This window comes from Pongo abelii, chromosome 9 (genome assembly GCF_028885655.2).
Source record: "Pongo abelii isolate AG06213 chromosome 9, NHGRI_mPonAbe1-v2.0_pri, whole genome shotgun sequence".
Taxonomy (NCBI): domain Eukaryota; kingdom Metazoa; phylum Chordata; class Mammalia; order Primates; family Hominidae; genus Pongo; species Pongo abelii.
This window is the reverse complement of record NC_071994.2, coordinates 4589020-4607393: the sequence shown is the minus strand read 5'-3', so window position 1 is coordinate 4607393 and position 18374 is coordinate 4589020. Positions and strand designations below refer to the sequence as shown.

The 18374-nt window shown below is 46.3% G+C and overlaps 1 protein-coding gene and 1 pseudogene across 18 annotated transcripts in view; one reads left to right on the top strand and one right to left on the bottom strand.

Annotated features, from left to right (window-relative positions):
• The first annotated feature begins 2244 nt into the window (after positions 1-2244).
• PPFIA1 (PTPRF interacting protein alpha 1) overlaps positions 2245-18374 on the top strand; it is a 115421-nt gene continuing 99291 nt past the window's right edge. For 6 of the 18 annotated variants that reach the window (XM_054524169.2, XM_063728360.1, XM_063728358.1 and 3 more), the window contains exons 1-2: positions 2276-2469; positions 3775-4038. In XM_054524169.2, the coding sequence (XP_054380144.1) occupies positions 3775-4038 (264 nt within the window). In that variant the 5' untranslated portion in view covers positions 2276-2469. Of the gene's footprint in view, positions 2470-2716; positions 2876-3774; positions 4039-18374 lie in introns of those variants that run through there. The other 12 variants (XM_054524178.2, XM_054524173.2, XM_054524165.2 and 9 more) reach the window with 5 other exon arrangements.
• LOC112135496 (histone H2A.Z-like) lies at positions 11351-11735 on the bottom strand (annotated as a pseudogene).

Here is an 18374-nt window from a genome sequence, read left to right as displayed (position 1 = left end):
GGGAACTTGGGAGTTGTGCAGAATTGCTGGCATGTGGAGAGGTACAGGGTACTTGCAGAACACCTCATCTAAGCGATCAACTTTACAATGTTATTATTTTTGAGACAGAGTCTCGCTTTGGCACCCAGGCTGGAATGCAGTGGCACAATCACAGCTCACTGCAGCCTCGACCTCTCAGGCTCAAGCGATCCTCCCACCTCAACCCCCCAAGTAGTTGGGACTACAGGTGTGGTCCACCTCGCTGGACTAATTTTTAATTTTTTTTATAGACATGGGTCTCGATATATTGCCCAGACTCAAGCAATCCTCCCACGTTGGCCCCCCAGCGTGCTGGGATTACAGACATGAGCCACTGCACCTGGCCAATGTTTTTTTTTTTTTTCTGAGACAAGAGCCTCGCTGTGTCTCCCAGCCTGGAGTGCAGTGGCATGATGTCCTCATTGCAAACTCCACCTCCCAGGTTTAAGCTATTCTTCCGCCTCAGCCTCCGGAGTAGCTGGGATTACAGATGCCCGCCACCACACCCGGCTAATTTTTGTATTTTTAGTAGGGATGGGGTTTCACCATGTTGGCCAGGCTGGTTTTGAACTCCTGACCTCAAGTGATCCGCCCACCTGGGTCTCCCAAAGTGCTGGGATTACAGGCTTGAGCCACCGCACCCGGCCTCACCTGCCCATTTTTACACTTTTAAAATAGCAAGAAACTGGGGGCAAAAAGTACATATTCATATTTATGTGTAGTCAGTCAATAAATATTTATTGAATGAACGAATAAATTAATGGAAGGTGTACCAGATCCTGGTAGGCGAGAAAGTCAGTCGGAGGTAGTGCTTGTTCTTGGTGCACTCACAATGGAGAATCAAGGAATTCACCTTGGACGGGCTCATTTCTCCCTCTCCTAGGCCCCGTGCAGCCTCTTCTCAGACTTACTAGTTCTGAGGGGCTCCTGGCTGCCTCACACCAACAGCAGTGGCCAGTGGACACTGGCGATGGTGTCCTGACATTTTGGTTTGTGAAGAGTTTGTGCTCCGAGTCAAATCCTGGGAGGAGTGGGGAGGGCATCCGCTTTAATTAATTAGAGGTGTCTCTATTCATCTCTGTATCTGCAACATCTAGCACAAGACTTGGCCCATAGTAGATGTTTAAAAATGCTTGCTGAGGCGGGGCGCAGTGACTTACGCCTGTAATCCCAACACTTTGGGAGGCCGAGGCGGGCAGACCACCTGAGGTCAGGAGTTCGAGACCAGCCTGACCAACATGGAGAAATCCTGTCTCTACTAAAAATACAAAATTATCTGGACTTAGTGGCGTGCACCTGTAATCCCAGCTACACGGGAGGCTGAGGCAGGAGAATCACTTGAACCCGGGAGGCAGAGGTTGCAGTGCGCCGAGATGGCGCCACTGCACTCCAGCCTGGGTGACAAGAGTGAAACAACGTCTGGAAAAAAAAAAAAAAAAAAACTTGGGGAAAGGATGAAATGACCAAGACTCGGGCAGTGCCGCCCGTCAGGCTTTCAACTAGTCGCTCTTCACATCTGATTCATGTCTTAAAGCAGCCTCGCAGGTAGGTCTGCATCATTTTCCCATCCTACATCGAAGGCGCTGAAGCCCAGGCGGGTTTCCCGAGTCGCCCGAGCCCACGCTGCAGAGTGAAAGCCACAGTGGCAAAGCCTGCACGCTGGACGCTGCGCCGGGGCGTCCCCAGGTGTGGCAGGCAGCGCTCCGTAAGTGGGTCCTGGCGGGAACTGCGTCCTTCTGAACCCAGATCAGGCCCAGGGAAACCCTGGGGGCGACGCGGCGGGCGGGGTCTGGGTCCTCGGCGGTGACTGAAGCCTCGGCTCACTCTTCCGCAAGGTGCGAATCCAGTGCCTCCAGCTCGGGAGGGACCTGGCGTGCCGGACCCGTCCGGCTCAGAACCCGAGGCGCGGTAGACACTCGGCAAAGGCCTCCAGCGTCTCTGCAGCCGTGGGAGGAGACTGGGGACGCCTGGAGGAAGACGCTGACCGGGCGAGCACCTGAGCGCCCACCTGTGGCTCGTCCCAGAGACCCCCCCCTCCCCGACCCGGGCGGGGCCTGGGGGGAGGGGGGCGCGGCTCCCGTTTCGCTCAGCCAATCAGTGCCCCGGAGCCGCCGCCCGCCCCCTTCTGAAGAGACAGCGCTTGCGTACTCGGGCCGCGGTGCTCCTCGGGCCCCGCCCCCGGGGCGGTGCTGACGCTCGCGCCGACGCGCTCGACGTCGGGCACGTCGACGCCGGCGCCGCGCAGCCGGGCCCGCTCCTCCTCCGCTCCGCCAGTGTCCGGCCGCGGGCCGGCCTTAGTGACTGGGGCGGCGGGCCCCGGGGCCGCGGCGTGGGGCGGGCAGGCGGACGCCGGCCGCGGGCTGCTTTCGTCGGCTCCCAAGCTCGCCCGGAGCGAGCAGCCGCCCGCGAGCCGCCGCGGAGCCTCCTCGCCCGCTCCCGCCGGCGAGCAAGGTAAGGGAGCGGGACACTGAGGCAGGCTCGGGGCCCAGGCGACACCGGCGGGTCCCGGTCTCCGCGGCGGCCACGCAGCCGATTAAATGTCTCCGCGGGGAAGGGTGCGCTCCGGGACGGGTGGGGGCGAGGCCGCGGCGCCGGGTCGCGCTGGGAGAGCTCCGGCGGGACCCCCGCGCCCCGAGGGACGGCTCTGGGGACTGCGCGCTGCCCCTCCCCGAGCCCCGCGCCCCGTGACCCGGGCGCTGGGGCGAGGGGCGGGGATCTGCGGTCGCTGAAAGCCCTGGCCCGAGCGGGCTCCGTTGTCAACGGTCCTCACCTCCCGGGGTTCGGGGCTCCCGCCGCACCTGATACGGAAGGGGAAGGAGTGCGGCTGGAGCAGGCTGGAGGTCACCATCCCCATCAGGTGCGCCGTCTGGGGCATCCCCCTCTCAGGGGTCCACCGCGCCCCGAATACTGCCCGAAAGGCTCAGAAGCGACTTCCCCTTTCCCTCGCGCTGTCTTTATATTCCAGACACTTAATAGCCTCTCATAATCTCACCTTTCACTTTTCCCTTTTTCCTAGCAGCCCCCGGCTGTATCGACCTGCTATATTTCCATTGTGGATTTTTTTTTTTTCGGTTGTAAACTTACGTAAGTTAGGTTGACCAACCGTTGCAGCTATTGGAAAACACTTCTACCGGCGTTTAACGAATCCGTTCCTTTTAGTGCTCACCAAGTCCAGCCCAAGAATTCAGGGAGCCGTCAGTTCTTCCCGGGAGCTGACTGCACACATTCCTGCAAGATGCCTGATGGATTTTGTACTTGTCAGTTTTGCTGGTTGTGTGCTCCTTCTGTGCTTTTCCTGAAAAATGATTGGGTGACATGTGTTTTGACTTTCCCCCCACCCTCCCACCCCCCCACAGCCCCCCACCCCCCCACAGCCCCCCACCCCCCCACAGCCCCCCACCCCACCGGGAAGTAAAAAAAAAAAATAGGTAACAGAAGCACACTTGTTTTCAGCAAAAACAAGTACAGCTTTGCAAACAGACTACCCCAGGGTTTGCCCTTTTTTGTGAGGGTAGTCCTCTGGGATCTTGACCCCTTCCCTGGTTTTTTGTCTGTGTTAACCTCTTCATGTTGTGTATTTCTGCACTTAATATTTGCCGTGTATATGTTTTCCCAGCTTATTTACACACAAAGCATAACAGATCTGAGGATAATGAGGCTGCCCATCTTTTTAGCTACAGATACCTGTAAAGTTGCATATTTGTGGGAACCTGTATTCTGCACTTAATGACTGTAGCCTGGGTCTTTCATTTCAAGATGATGTGCGAGGTGATGCCGACCATCAGCGAAGCAGAAGGCCCCCCTGGAGGAGGTGGAAGCCATGGTTCCGGCTCCCCTTCACAGCCAGATGCAGATTCACATTTTGAACAGTTGATGGTCTCCATGCTGGAAGAAAGGGACCGCCTTCTTGACACACTGAGAGAGACTCAAGAAACGCTGGCCTTAACCCAGGGGAAGTTACACGAGGTTGGTCATGAGAGAGATTCCTTGCAGAGACAGCTCAACACGGCACTTCCACAGGTATGAGTGCTTTTAACCTGAAACTCTATAGATTTTCCTCCACTAAATGTTTCTTTATTGGTGTCATCTTTTGTTAATGTTTCGATGAGTATTTTCTGTAACCATTTGTGAAATGATAGTTTCTGGTGTTTGTATGTCAAAAACAAAGTTCCTAGGGATTAAACTTCTTAGGGAGAACAAATTGTTGTACTCTAAAGTCATGTGAAAATACCTCATTATTTTCATTCCTGTCTTTCTTTGGGAACTGCCTAGGTTCAGGAAGTTCTCCAGAGTTTCTGAAAAAGGGCTCTGAAGCAACCAATCTGTGTGGTGCCTCCGTTCTGTTGTCTTAAGCCTTTTCTGGCTAAACTTGTACTTCCCATGGATTGTCTCATGTATTTCTAATTTCCTAATGCAATTTAATAGACAAATAGGATTGATTTCACGGAAAAAAAAATACTATTTTGATAGCCCACCTTTCTCGGAACATCTAGGTTTTGTAAGTCACATTTGTTTTAGGGGATAGAAGACTCGAGATTGATTCCTTAGGAACTTTTTCCTTGGCAGACGAGAATTTTAAAGCTTAGGCCGGGTGTGGTGGCTCATGCCTGTAATCCCAGCACTCTGGGAGGCTGAGGCAGGCGGATCACCTGAGGTCAGGAGTTTGAGACCAGCCTGGCCAACATGGCAAAACCCTGTCTCTACCAAAAATACAAAAATTTAGCAGAGCGTGGTAGCGCGCATCTGTAGTCCCAGCTACTCAGAGGCTGAGGCATGAGAATCACTTGAACCCGGGAGGCGGGGGTTGCAGTGAGCCAAGATTGCACCACTGCTCTCCAGCCTGTCTCAAAAAAAAAAAAAAAAAAAAAAAAGATTTTTAAAGCTTAGAGCAACCGAAATTGTTTCTCTGAGTATATTACATTTGGACCAGTGTTTGAAAGACTTTGCTCATGGAGTTGAGTGAGGATTTACTTAATGGTAGGTAAAGGGAGAAAGTGTAAAAACTAGAAAAGTGTAAGGTGAGTGGCACGGGGCATAGTGGGAGAGAAGTGGGTTATTTAGGTGTTTCAGAGCTGTCTAGGCGCCATGTTACTCATCATAAGTGCCTTTGGGGTGCATTCAGGTAGACCCACATAAGCACACATTTATACTTGCATGATGAGTCTGCAGTGATAAATTAGTAGATGAATAATTACTAGCCTTAATGTATTTCTTGGCTGTAGTCAGTTCTCCTGAAAGATTGATAAGCCAAATGTGGGTTTCCTTTTTAGCAACAATAATTTGACGTTAGCGCTCTATGTTCCTTTTTTGTTGGATTAGAGAATCATTAAGATTTTTCTCATCACAATCTTATAAATTACCAAGTTTATTTAGGCTGAATTTTATTACTCCGATTTTAAAAGAAGTAGCCAATTTATGTTTTACCAGGATTTTATTGAATTTGTAGTGTAAGGTACACGTATTGAAGTGTGTATCAAATACTAATATACTTAATAAGGTAGGTTTTGGAAAGAATGACACAAGACATGTCAGGGAAGTGACAGGAGTTTTGTACAGTTAGTCTCAGGCTGTGGAGGTTGTCACACACACTGGTGACATGGTTGCTCAGTGATTTGTTTCTGGCACTGCTCAGTGTAGCAGCCTGGGAATGCCTAGTTCAGCGGATAACATGATGATGCCGACGGTTCATGTTACCACCTGAGCACCTGATTCCAGCCTTTCAAAAACGGAAACTATTAAGTAAACTTGTTTTGGACCCTTCCCTTTCCTGGAATCTGGTTCATCTTTGGTGGCTGGTAGTGTGACTAGATAATGAGTCCAGTAAGTGCATTTGTGCTCCTGGCACATTGTGGAGGCAAGTCAGAGTGTACTTAAAAATATACCTAACTATAGCATACAGCAGAAAAATTCACAAATCATAAGTATACATCTCAGTGGACTTTTCACAAAGTTAACACACTTGCATAACCACCACCCAGATCAAGAAATGGAACATTAGCAGGCTTCCTAGAAGTCCCCTCCTAACTATTCCCAGTAGTTGTCCCCCAGAGCTAACCAAGGTCTTGACCTTTCACCATTGATTACTTTTGCCTGTTCTTGACTTTGTTTAAGTGAAGTAAAATAATCTGTATGTTTTGCTTCTTCATTCTGTCATCAGCATCATGTTTGTGAGATGCAGCCTGCTCATTCTCACCTGCTTTCTGGTCATCCAGTGCACAAACAGACAGAATTTATTCTTTCTACTGCTCACGGACATTTGGGGTTGTTTCCGGTTTTTACACATGCTCCCCTAATGTTGTTTGTTTTTTGGTGTAGATGTCTATAAACTTCCCTTTTTTTTTTTTTTTTTTTGAGATAGGGTCTCACTCTGTTGCCCAGGCTGGAGTGCAGTGGCATGATCTCGGCTCACTGTAGCCTCCACCTCCCAGGTTGAAGCAATTCTCCTGCCTCAGCCTCCCAAGTAGCTGGGAATACAGGCACACATCCCCACCCTCCGCTAATTTTTGTATTTTTTGTAGAGGTGGGGTTTTACCATGTTGCCCAGGCGGGAGGATATGTATACACTTCTGTTGGGTTTCTACAAAGGAGTGGAATGCAAATGATGGTGTGTGCATTTGTTCAGCCTCAGTAGAGAGTGCCAAAAGTAGTGGTTGTGACAGTTTGTACTACCCCAGCAATGTGTGAGAAGTCAGTTGTTCCTATGCTCTTCAGCACTTGGTATTGTTGGGTCTTTTAATTTTAGCTGTTCTGGTGGCTGTTAGCTGGTAGGTGGCTCAGTATGGTCTGAATTTGCTGCTCCCTGATGGCCAGGAACATGCAGAGGTAAAGCATCTCTACCTGTGTTCACTGGCCACGTGGATGTCTTTTGTGAAGCGGTTATCTTTTGCCCATCTGTTGATTGGGTTGTCTGTTTTGTTTCTTACTGATTTGAAGGAGTTTTCTCTATATTCTGAGTACATATGTGCGTGACAGATTGTTTTTAGACTCTTGTGTTTGCCTTTTCACTCTCAGTGGTATCTTTTGATACATAGAAGTTTAAAATTTTAAAGGTAGCCCAGTTGATCAATCTTTTCAGTAATGTTTAATGCTCTTTGTGTCCTGTTTAAGAAATTTGCTAGGTCAAGTTCATGAGATATTCTACATTGTCTTCTAAAAACTGTATTTTTTAATCTTCCATCTGAAATTGACTTTGTTTATGGTATGCGATGGGGCCAAGAGTCTCTCTCTCTTTTTTTTTTAATGGATATCTAGTTGACCTTGCATAATTTCTTAAAAAGACCATTCTTTCCCCAGTGTACTACATGCAGTGTCATCTCAGTCCAGTGACTGTAAAAGTGTGGGTCTGTTTCTGGACTCTCTTCTGCTCCTTTGATCTTTTTGTCATCTTTGCACAAATGGCACAATGTCTAAATTCCCATAGATATGGTCTGTCTTGAGATCTGGTAATTTAAGAAAAGGGTTCTCACTCAGTTGCCCAGACTAGTCTCGAACTCCTGGTCTCAAGTGATCCTCTCACCTTGGTCTCCCAAAGTGCTGGGATTACCATTGTGAGCCACCACACCTGGCCCTGTAGATATTCTTTATCAAAATGTAAAAATTCTCTTCTTAGTTTGCCAAGTTTTTTAAAAACCATGAGCAGGTATTAAATTTCTTAACATGGATTTTCTGCATCTTTTGAGACAGTCATGTGATTTTTCTGTTACGTGGGAATTTAACTGTTTTTATTTGTTTGTTTATTTTTGAGATGGGGTCTTGCTCCATTACCCAGCCCGGAGTGCAGTGGCACCATCATAGCTCGCTGTAGCCTTGAACTCCTGGGCAAAAGTGATCTTCCCATCTCAGCCTCTCAAGTAGCTGGAATTATAGACGCACACCACTGCGCCTTGCTTTTTTTTTTTTTTAATTTTTTAATTGCATATTGTTTGTAGCCTGGGGAAACAACCTCAGGAGCTCCTGAGAAAGAGCACCTTCCTTTTAAAAAAAATTTACAATAGTAGAATAATTCCAACCTGATCTTGATGTATTCTCCCTTTACTGAATTATATTTGGTAATATTTTGTTTAGGATTATTGCATTTATATTCACGAGAAAGATTGACTTGTAATTTCACTTTCCTTCAGTGCCCTCGTTGGGATTTTGTATCAAGGTTATGCTGGGTTCTTAAAACAAGGTGGAATGTATTCCTTCTTTTTCTACTCCCTAGAAGAGTTCCTACGAAATTTGTGTTTTCTTCCTTAAATGTTTGAAAGAATTCTTTGGCAAAACCAGCTCATGTAGGGTTTTTAGAATTAATTTTATAGGTATATGTAGGATTTTGAATATTTCTTCATGTGTCTATTTAGATAAAGCATTTTTCCCCGCTAGAGATTTGTTCAGGCCAGCCAGACTTTCCAATTTGTACGTTTAAAGTGGTTTATAATCCTTATTATGTGCAAGATCTGTAGTGATGTCCGCTTTTAATAATTCTTGATATCAGTAATTCATATATTGTCTCTTAATCAGTCTTGTTGGGGGTTTGTCAATTTTGTAAGTTCTTTTAAGGGACCAACTTTCGGCTTTATATTTTTTTCTACTTACATTTGTTTTCTATTGCATTAATTTCTACTTTTTTTTTTACTTTTTTTTGTTTGATTGATATACATATATATATATATATATATATATATTTTTTTTTTTTTTTTTTTAGGCAGAGTCTCATTGTGTCTCCCAGGGTGGAGTGCAGTGGCATGATCTCAGCTCATTGCAACCTCCGCCTCCCGGTTTCAAGCAATTCTCCTGCCTCAGCCCCCCGAGTAGCTGGGATTACAGGCGCGTGCCACCATGCCCAGCTAATTTTTGTATTTTTAATAGAGATGGGGTTTTGCCATGTTGTCCAGGTTGATCTCGAACTCCTGGCCGCAAGTGATCCACCCGCCTTGGCCTCCCAAAGTGCTGGGATTACAGATGTGAGCCACTGCACCTGGCCTTTTCTAGTTTCTTGAATAGATACTTGTTTTAACTTTTTTCTTTCTAATATGTGTATTTAAGTCTATACATTCCTCTCTAAACACACTTTTAGATGCATGTCACAAGTTTTGATATGTCAAATTTTCATTGTCTTTTATGTAAAAATATGTTGTAATTTTCACTGTGGTATTGTTATTCATACAACTTTTAGAAGTGTATTTTTCAACTTCCCTATGTTTGTGGGGGATTTTCTAGATACCTTTTTATTGATTTCTAGCTTAATTCTATTAAGATCCTAAATATATTCTGCATTATTTAAATCCTTTGAAATGTGTTGAACTTTCCTAATAGCCCAGCATATACTCAGTTTTGTTAAATGTTTCCCAGGCACTTGAAAGTAATATATATTGATAGGAATGTAGTGTTCTATGTATATCAATTATATCAATTGTTTTAGTCATGTAATTCAGATTCTAGTAGCCACATGAACAGATATAGTATACGTTTTAAATTTAAGCCTGATTTATTACTTTTACTGCTTCCCAGACACTGCTGTTTACTTAGATACTTGAACTGGATTTAACTCCCTCCTACCTTTTGTGTCATTGTTTTATATATTTCAGTTTAATTTATATTTATTTTTAAAAATAGAGACAGCGTCTTGCTGTGTTGCCTCAGCTGGTCTTCAACTCCTGGCCTCAGGTGATCCTCCCCTCTTAGTCTCCCCAAACAATGGGATCCAGGCGTGAGCCACTACACACTTTTAGCTGCATCTTACAAGTTTATGTACTTTAATTTTAGATATACTTTTTGCAGTATCATAATTATTTTGTACAGTTAACGTTTATTTAGATTTATCCTCGTAGTTACCATTTTTGTTGCTCTTCATTCTTTATTGTTGTTTCATGTTTCTGCCGGGGATTGTATTTCTTGTTTTTTTTTTTTCTTTTTTTCTTTTTTGAGACCGAGTCTCGCTCTGTTGCCCAGGCTGGAGTGCAGTGGCACAATCTCGGCTCACTGCAACCTCCATCTCCCGTGTTTGAGCGATTTTCTTGCCTCAGCCTTCTGAGTAGCTGGGACTACAAGGCATATGCCACCACATCCGGCTAATTGTTGTATTTTTAGTAGAGACTGGGTTTCACCATGTTGGCCAGGCTGGTCTCAAGCTCCTGACCTCAAGTGATCTGCCTGCTTCAGCCTCCAAAGTGCTGGGATTACAGATGTGAGCCACTGCGCCCAGCCTATATTTCTTTTCCCTGAAGAACTTTCTACGGTATTTCTTTGAGTTCATATCTGTGGATAATCAATTGTCATTTTTGTTTGCCTGAAAATTTTCTATTTTGCCTTTAGTTTTTTTTTTGTTATGTTTTGTTTTGTTTTGTTTTTTTAAGATGGAGTCTCGCTCCGTCGCCAGTCTGGAGTGCAGTGATGTGATCTCGGCTCACTGCAACCTCCGCCTCCCAGGTTCAAGCAATTCTCCTGCCTCAGCCTCCCAAGTAGCTGGGACTACAAGCACGTGCCACCACGCCCAGCTAATTTTTGTATTTTTAGTAGAGAAGGGGTTTCACCATGTTGGCCAGGATGGTCTCGATCTCTTGACCTCGTGATCTGCCCTCGTCAGCCTCCCAAAGTGCTGGGATTGAAGGCATGAGCCACCATGCCTGGCCTTTTTTTTTTTTTTTTAAATAAAGATGATGTTTCACCATGTTGCCCAGGCTGGGATCAAACTCATTGGCTCAAGCAGCTGCCTGCCTCAGCCTCCCAAACTGCTGGGATTACTGGTGTGAGCCACTGTGCCCAACTTGCCTTCACTTTTGAAGAATGATTTTGCTGGGTATAGAATTCGGGGTTCGTGGTCATTTCCTTGCACCATTTTGTAGCAGCGAATTCATTGTTTTTTAGCTCGCTTCCTTTTTCTTGACAAGTCAGCTTTTGGTGTTATTATTGTCCCAGTCCCATTTGAAGTAATACTTCTTTTTATTTTCCCCTCTGGTTGCTTTTTATTTTTATTTTTTGGAGAGGATATGACTTTTACTGAGTTTATCCACCAGAGTGGAGAAATAATGTTTGTGCAAAACCAAATGTTTGTTACTATAACTCTCCATCACAATTAAAATCCAAACAGTTTTTTGAAAACAGTCAACTCAATCAAAACCCACTACTTCAGAATCAATAGCTTCTTTGAAGCCACAGTAACAAATATGGTTGAGACTTGAATGTAGAAGTTTGTTGGTTGGAAAGCTAATTAAACTTCCAGCTTGCTCAAGTAGAATTACAGAAAGGCAGAATTGTGTTTTTCACAGAGATATAGTTCACTGGAATCAGCAACACTGGACAGCTGGTAGAGTGTTTAGGGTCCTGAGATAATAAGGAATCCAGGCAGCCTTTAGACAGTTTGCTGTTGTCCTTTCTTCCCAATTAGAGATCTGTGGATGTGTGGAATGACACCTTTACCAGCAATTGTAGACTTGATGAGAGAGCCCAATTCTTTATCTCCACGAATGGCAAGTTGCAAGTAATGAGGGATAATATGCTTTGCTGTGAAGTCTTTTGATGCATTTCTTGCCAGTTCAAGTACCTCTGCGGTGAGGTACTCAGGGATGGCTGTGCTATTCACAGCGGCAGTCGCGCCCACACGTCCAGGACTGATTGTCCTAGATTTCAGGTGTCAGTGAATACGGCCCACCAGGAACTGCAAATTGGCTCTCTGTGAGTGGGAAGCTGCCTTTGTTGGCCTTTCTGGAGTCCTTCCCAGCCTTACTGCCAGCCATTTTCAATTCTGCTGAAGTTCAAACAGGCAGGGCAGAGAAAGGACTAATCAGACACACAGCAAGATCTCACCAGCTACTCATTCCTTACACCAGGATTTGAAGCTGCCTCTGGTGGCTTGTAACATTTTCTTTGCTTTAGGCATTAGCAAAACTTGATATTTGTTGTATTGGTGGCCTGGTTCCTAATCAATTTTGGAAGTTTTGGCTCTTCTCTCTATAAATATTCCTATTTTCCACTCATCTTCACTCTGAGGGCCTCCATTTTTGTGTACCTTAGGCTTTTTTTTTTTTTTTTTTCGAGATAGAGTTTCGCTATTGTTGCTCAAGTTGGAGTGCAATGGCGCAATATACATTAGGCTTTTATCATGTCCTATGTGTCTCTTGTGCTCCTTTCCGTATTTTCTAGACCTTTTCTGTGTATGTGTCTAGATGTGTGTGTGTGTGTGTGTGTGTGTGTGTGTGTGTGTGTGTGTGTGTGTATTTAGTTTTTAGAGACTGGGTCTCTCTGTTGCCCAGGCTGGTCTTGAACTCTTGGGCTCAAGCAATCTTCCTGCCTTGGCCTCCTAAACTGTTGGGATTACAGGCGTGAGCCACCGTGTCCGGCCTGTGTGTGTGTGGGGGGTGTGTGTGTGTGTGTGTATTTTTGGGACAGGGTCTCGCTCTGTTGCCCAGGCTGTAGTGTAGTGGTGCAATCTCAGCTCACTGCAGCATCTGCCTTCTGGGCTAAGCGATCCTCCTACCTCAGCTCCTGAGTAGCAGGGACTACAGGTGCATGCCACAACACCTGGCTAATTTCTGTATTTTCAGTGGAGATGGGGTTTTGCCATGTTGCACAGACTGGTCTCAAACTCCTGGGCTTAAGTGATCCACTTGCCTCAGTCTCCGAAAGTGTTGGGATTACAGGCATGAGCTAGCGTGTGTGTATGTATGTGTGTATGTGTGTGTGTGTGTGTGTGTGTGTATATATATATAAATATTTAAGAGACAGGTGGCTGGGTGCAGTGACTCACGCCTGTAATCCCAGCACTTTGGGAGGCCAAGGTGGGTGAATCACCTGAAGTCAGGAGTTCGAGACCAGCCTGGCCAACATGGTGAAACCCTGTCTCTACTAAAAATACAAAAAAATAGCCGGGCATGGTGGCACATGCCTGTAATCCCAGCTACTCGGGAGGCTGAGGCAGGAGACTCACTTGAACCTGGGAGACGGAGGTTGCAGTGAGCCAAGATCACGCCATTGCACTCCAGCCTGGGTGGCAAGAGCAAAACTCCATCTCGGGGAAAACAAAAAAAGACAGGCACCCTGTTGTTGCCGAGGCTGCAGTGCAGTGGCGCGCGTGATCACAGTTCACTGCAGCCTCAAACTCCAGGGTTCAAGTAATCCTTCTGCCTCAGCCTTCTGAGTAGCTGGGACTATAGGTATGTACCACTGTGCCCAGCTAATTTTTAAATTTTTTGTAGAGGCAGGGTCTTGCTATTTTGCCCAAGCTGTTCTTAAACTCCTGACCTCAAGTGAGTCTCCCACCTCGACATGTCAAAGCACTGGGATTACACGTGTGAGCTATTGTGCCCAAAATCTAAAGTCCAGATTTTTTTTACTGACCCATCTTCCACCTCACTCATCCTCTCTTCATTTGTGTCCAATGTGCTGTTTAGCCCATGGATCGAGTTCTTAATTTCACTTATAATTTTCAGTTCTAGAGTCTGCTTAATTCCTTTTGCTATTCTAGTTCTCTAGTGAATTTTTTTCTTTTTGTCAAGTATATTTTTGAATAGTTGACATTTGCATCTGATAACTCTATTATATGGGTCACCTCTGGATCCATTTCTGTTTTTCTTTTTTCTCTTGGTTCATTTGTTGATATGCCCATTTTTGTTTTTTTAATTGAGTCATACATTATGTATGAAAAACTGTAGAAAGCGCTGAGTGATGCTGTCTTCCTTCAGAAAGTTTCCCTCTGTCATCTGGCACATGCCCAGAGTAGGGACAGATAATCTCAGCTCAGTCAGGGCCTGGGTGACCGGAGGCTGGGATTCAGTCAGTAAGCCTCAGTTGAAGTTACCTTCCCCCAACCTCCTGCTCCTGGTGTAACCATCCAGGGGTTCCATCTGAAAACCTGGAGTGTTTCCCAGGGCCCCTCTTTCTTGGCGTGTCCTGGAGCCCAAGTTTTGTCTCCTTAATGCCATGAAACTACTGAAAGCCCAGCTTCTCGGCCAGGTTTGCAGAGTGTTGGGCTCATTTCCTGTGTCTCCCTTTTCTATGGGATCTTGGCCCCTTAAGTCCTGGCTGTCAGGCTTGTACTTCTTTTTGTCTTCCCAGACCCTTGGGGCTTTCTAGAACTCTGTAGCCTCTACTTTCTGCTGAGTTTTCTTCCCAGTTTATCAGTGTACTGCCCCCAAATCCTTCCAAATTGTCAAATGCACTGACAGAAAGAGTAGGGGCTCTGAATAGTGGACTCATCTCAGCGGGCCTCTCTTTGGTTTGGAATGTTGGTCCCTTCAGCTGTGGCTGCCTTGGCATCTCTTTGATGCCTGCAGACTTTGAAGTCATACTCACCTTTTCTAGTTTTTGGTGGGTTGCCGGGCTACAGGCCACCCCGCGTATCACTGAAACGGGAGCCAAAGCAGGCGTGCTCTCTCTGTCTGCGGCATATGCGGAGGCTGGAGACATTGGTTATCATTACTTGATGGGGAGCATACAGAACCCACTCACCTCGCTTAGTCTACCTTGTCCAGTTTTTCTTTTTTTTTTCCAGTCTTCTTCTCATGACATTGTCCAGTTTCTAATCAGAATCCCCCATTTGCCCCTGCCCAGTCACTTAACCACTTAAAGACAGTAGAGCAAGTGGCCCGCCCAGCGGGAGACACAGCCCTTGGCCTCCAGTTCCCGTCTTGGCCACTGTGTGGGCTGTTCCACCCTGCTCTAGTCTCTACTCTTCCCCTTGCCCTGTGTCAGACTGAGGGAGGGTTTGTGATGACATATCTGGCAGTGGCAAAGAAGGAGGCTAGGGAGGTAGGAGAGGTTGTGTGCGTGGTGTTTAGTCTTATTTTGGAGATGAGGTCTTGCTATGTTGCCCAGGCTGATCTCGAACTCCAGGGCTCAAGCAATCCTTCTGCCTTAGCTTCTTGAGTAGCTGCCACTACAGGCATGAACCACTGTGCCCAACTACCTAATGTTTATTCTATGACTTGATCCCCTGTGTGTTTTCTTTTTGAGTGCTGCTTTTTTTTGAGTCGGAGTCTTGCTCTGTCACCCAGGCTGGAGTGCAGTGGCGTGATCTCGGCTCACTGCAAGCTCCGCCTCCTGGGTTCACGCCATTATCCTGCCTCAGCCTCCCCAGTAGCTGGGACTACAGGCGCCTGCCACTACACCCAGCTAATTTTTGTTTTGTATTTTTAGTAGAGACAGGATTTCACCATGTTAGCCAGGATGGTCGCGATCTCCTGACCTCGTGATCCGCCGCCTGCCTTGGCATCCCAAAGTGCTGGGATTACAGGCGTGAGCCACCGTGCCTGGCTTTTTTTTTTTTTTTTTTTTTAGAAGGAATTTTGCTCTTGTCGCCCAGGCTGGAGTGCAATGGCATGATCTCAGCTCACTGCAACCTCCACGTCCCGGGTTCAAGCGATTCTCTTGCCTCAGCCTCCTAAGTAGCTGGGACCATAGGCGCGCATCACCATGCCCGGCTGATTTTTGTATTTTTAGTAGAGATGGGGTTTCACCAAGTTGGTCAGGCTAGTCTCGAACTTCTGACCTCAGGTGATCTGCCTGCCTCAGCCTACCACAGTGCTGGGATTACAGGCATGAGCCATCATGCCCGACCGACCGACCGAGTGCTTTTTTTTTTTTTTTAAACAAATATTGCCTTTGGACTTCTCTCTAATTTCATTTTAAAGTTTCATTGCATTTTCAAATGGAGATTTTATTTTAACCTGGAGTGCAGTGATTTTTACAGTCTTTTTGAAAGCAACAAATGAGATTTTTAGAAGACCTCTCGCTTGAAGAACTCTTGTGTGAAACCTAGAAGAGAGACAGTTCACCTTTCATTGCAGGTGAGGTCCCAAATTTTGCCAGTCTGTCAATCCCTGAGGCAGGGGGTACAAAACTCAGAAGACTCTAAGGAATGAGGTCTTCAAATCAAATCCAAACTTAGTGAAAAAGAAGTCTACCTGTGTCAGGGGTGTTCCCTGTCAAAGTGATGGGTGAGCTTCAGCTGGTTGCAGTGGAAGGTGTGCTGGATGGATTGAGGAGGCAAGAGGGTGCAAGACAGCCCATTTAGGAGGCAGTTCCTGCAATGTGGGCATGAAGTGTTACAGCCCAAACTAGGATGCTGGAATCCGAGGGCAGAGGGCAGTAGAAAAGAACAACCTGGCAGAACTGTGCGGGACTAGAGGATGACAGCTGAGTGGCAGATGCCAAGGTCAAGCTTGCGGGGAGACGGGGGACGGGGGCGGGGGAGAGTAAAGAGGAGACGCTGGTGTTTGGCGGTGTTGAGAGGTATTTGTGGTTGTCACAGCTAGGGCAGTGATGCTCCTAAACATTCTGCAGTGGAGCCCCCTCAACAAAGAAATATCTGGCCCCAAATGTTGGAAGTGTCCAGGTTTAGGTATAAACAATCAGAAGCTTTTCTCAAGTATTGCTATTAGGTTGGTGCAAAAGTACTTGCGGATTTTGCTTTACTTTTAATGGCAAAAACCGCAATTAGTTTTGCTTCAACCTAATAGGATGCAAAGTTGGCTACAACTGTAATTTGTTGAGTGCTGCAAACAAGGTACTTGCTAAACTTAACTTAGTGAACAAATTAGGAAGAACTGGAATAAGGTAAAACTAGCTAAATGACTCTTCCCTGAGGATAAATACTAATGACTACCCCTTCAGATGGTGCCCCCTCATCTGCTTTACTGACTGCTTTCTTAGTAGTAGTTGGCAAAACACCTCTTAAAATACCATGCTTGTTTTCATCGTCTTTGGTGTATGAAATAGTTGAATATATCCTTTCAGAATAATATTTGGCCATTTACATCTCTCTTTTGCACACACTGAATTTGCCGTCTTGTCTTCCTGTTGTTTCTACACCTTTAATTGTCAGCAAGGAGACGGAGTCCTTCCTCCTATTTTGTTGAGCCCTGTGTGAATATTACCGTCCTAGGCTCCTGCAGTCAATGGTAGAGACAGACAGGGTCTCTGCCTGCAGAAGACTTTCACAATATACTCATGCTCAAAGCAGGTGCAGTTGCGAGACGCATCCAGATAGAATGAAGTGGTTCAGAAGAAATCCATGACCTCGATTGAGTGGGGTGGGCTGCCAGGCACACTGTGGTCCAGAAAGGTGAGGCTTTCGAGGGGATTGGCTTAGAGCTGAGGGATGAAGGCTAAGAGGAACCAGGTATGAGAGCTTTCTTGGCAGTGGGGCTACTTGAGCAAAGGCCAGAGCAAGGGAGAGCTTAGCATTTAGCTGAGTCAAAGCTGGGGTCTGTGGCCATGGTTACTTGGCCTGGAGGGAAGGGAAGAGTGAACATGGTAAGGTTGGCTAGGTAGGTTGGGATGGGATCAGACAGAGGCGAAGACTTGCTTGTTTTTATTTTGTTTAAGTACCTTAGGGCTTCAGTACTTTGTGTGCATCGTGGCCTCAGGGGAGGGAATGACGTGATTTAGCTGTAGTGTTATTTATTTATTTTTATTTATTTATGTATTTCTTTATTTAAGATGGAGTCTCACACTGTTGCTCAAGCTATAGTGCAGTGGCATGATCTTGGCTCACTGCAACCTTCGCCTCACAGGTTCAAGCAATTCTCCTGCCTCAGCCTCCCAAGTAGCTGGGATTACAGGCGCCCACCACCATGCCCGGCTAATCTTTAGTAGAGACGGGAGTTTCACCATGTTGGCCAGGCTGGTCTTGAACTCCTGACCTCTGATGATCTGCCCGTCTTGGCCTCCCAAAGTGCTGGGATTACAGGCATGAGCCACTGTTCCTGGCCCTATCTCTTTTCTGCGCTAACCTTATCCTTCTAGTCTCCAGGACCTGTGGGATGGACCTTTCCATCTCTTGGAGGTTACCTCTGAGGCCCACTGACTCTCAGACCTGAACCCTTTGTCTTCACTGGGTTGACTCCCATTGCCCCTATTCTGGAGCTTCTCTCCAGTATCTTATCCCTTGTTGCAGCAAGATCTTTCTTTCTTTGTCTTTTTTTTTTTTTTTTTTTGGAGACAGGGTCTCACTTTGTCACCCAGGCAGAGTGCAGTGGTGTGATCGGGCTCAAGCAGTGCTCCCACCTCAGCCTCGTAAGAAGCTGGGACTACAGGTGTGCACCACTATGGTTGGCTAATGTTTTTTTTGTGTGTGTATACACACATATATATACAAATATACATATACTATATATGTACATATACATATATACACATACACACACACATATATATGTAATTATTATTATTTTGTAGAGAAGGGGGTCTTGCTATGTTGCCTAGGCTGGTCTCGAACTCTTGAGCTCAAGTGATTTGCCCACCTCAGCCTCCCAGAGTTCTGGGATTACAGGCGTGAGCCACCATGCCGGGCCAAGATCTTTCTAAAACGCATGTACAGCTGCCTTTCCTTTGCTCAGAACACTTGAGCTCTCCATTCCCCCTCAGGCTGAAGACTC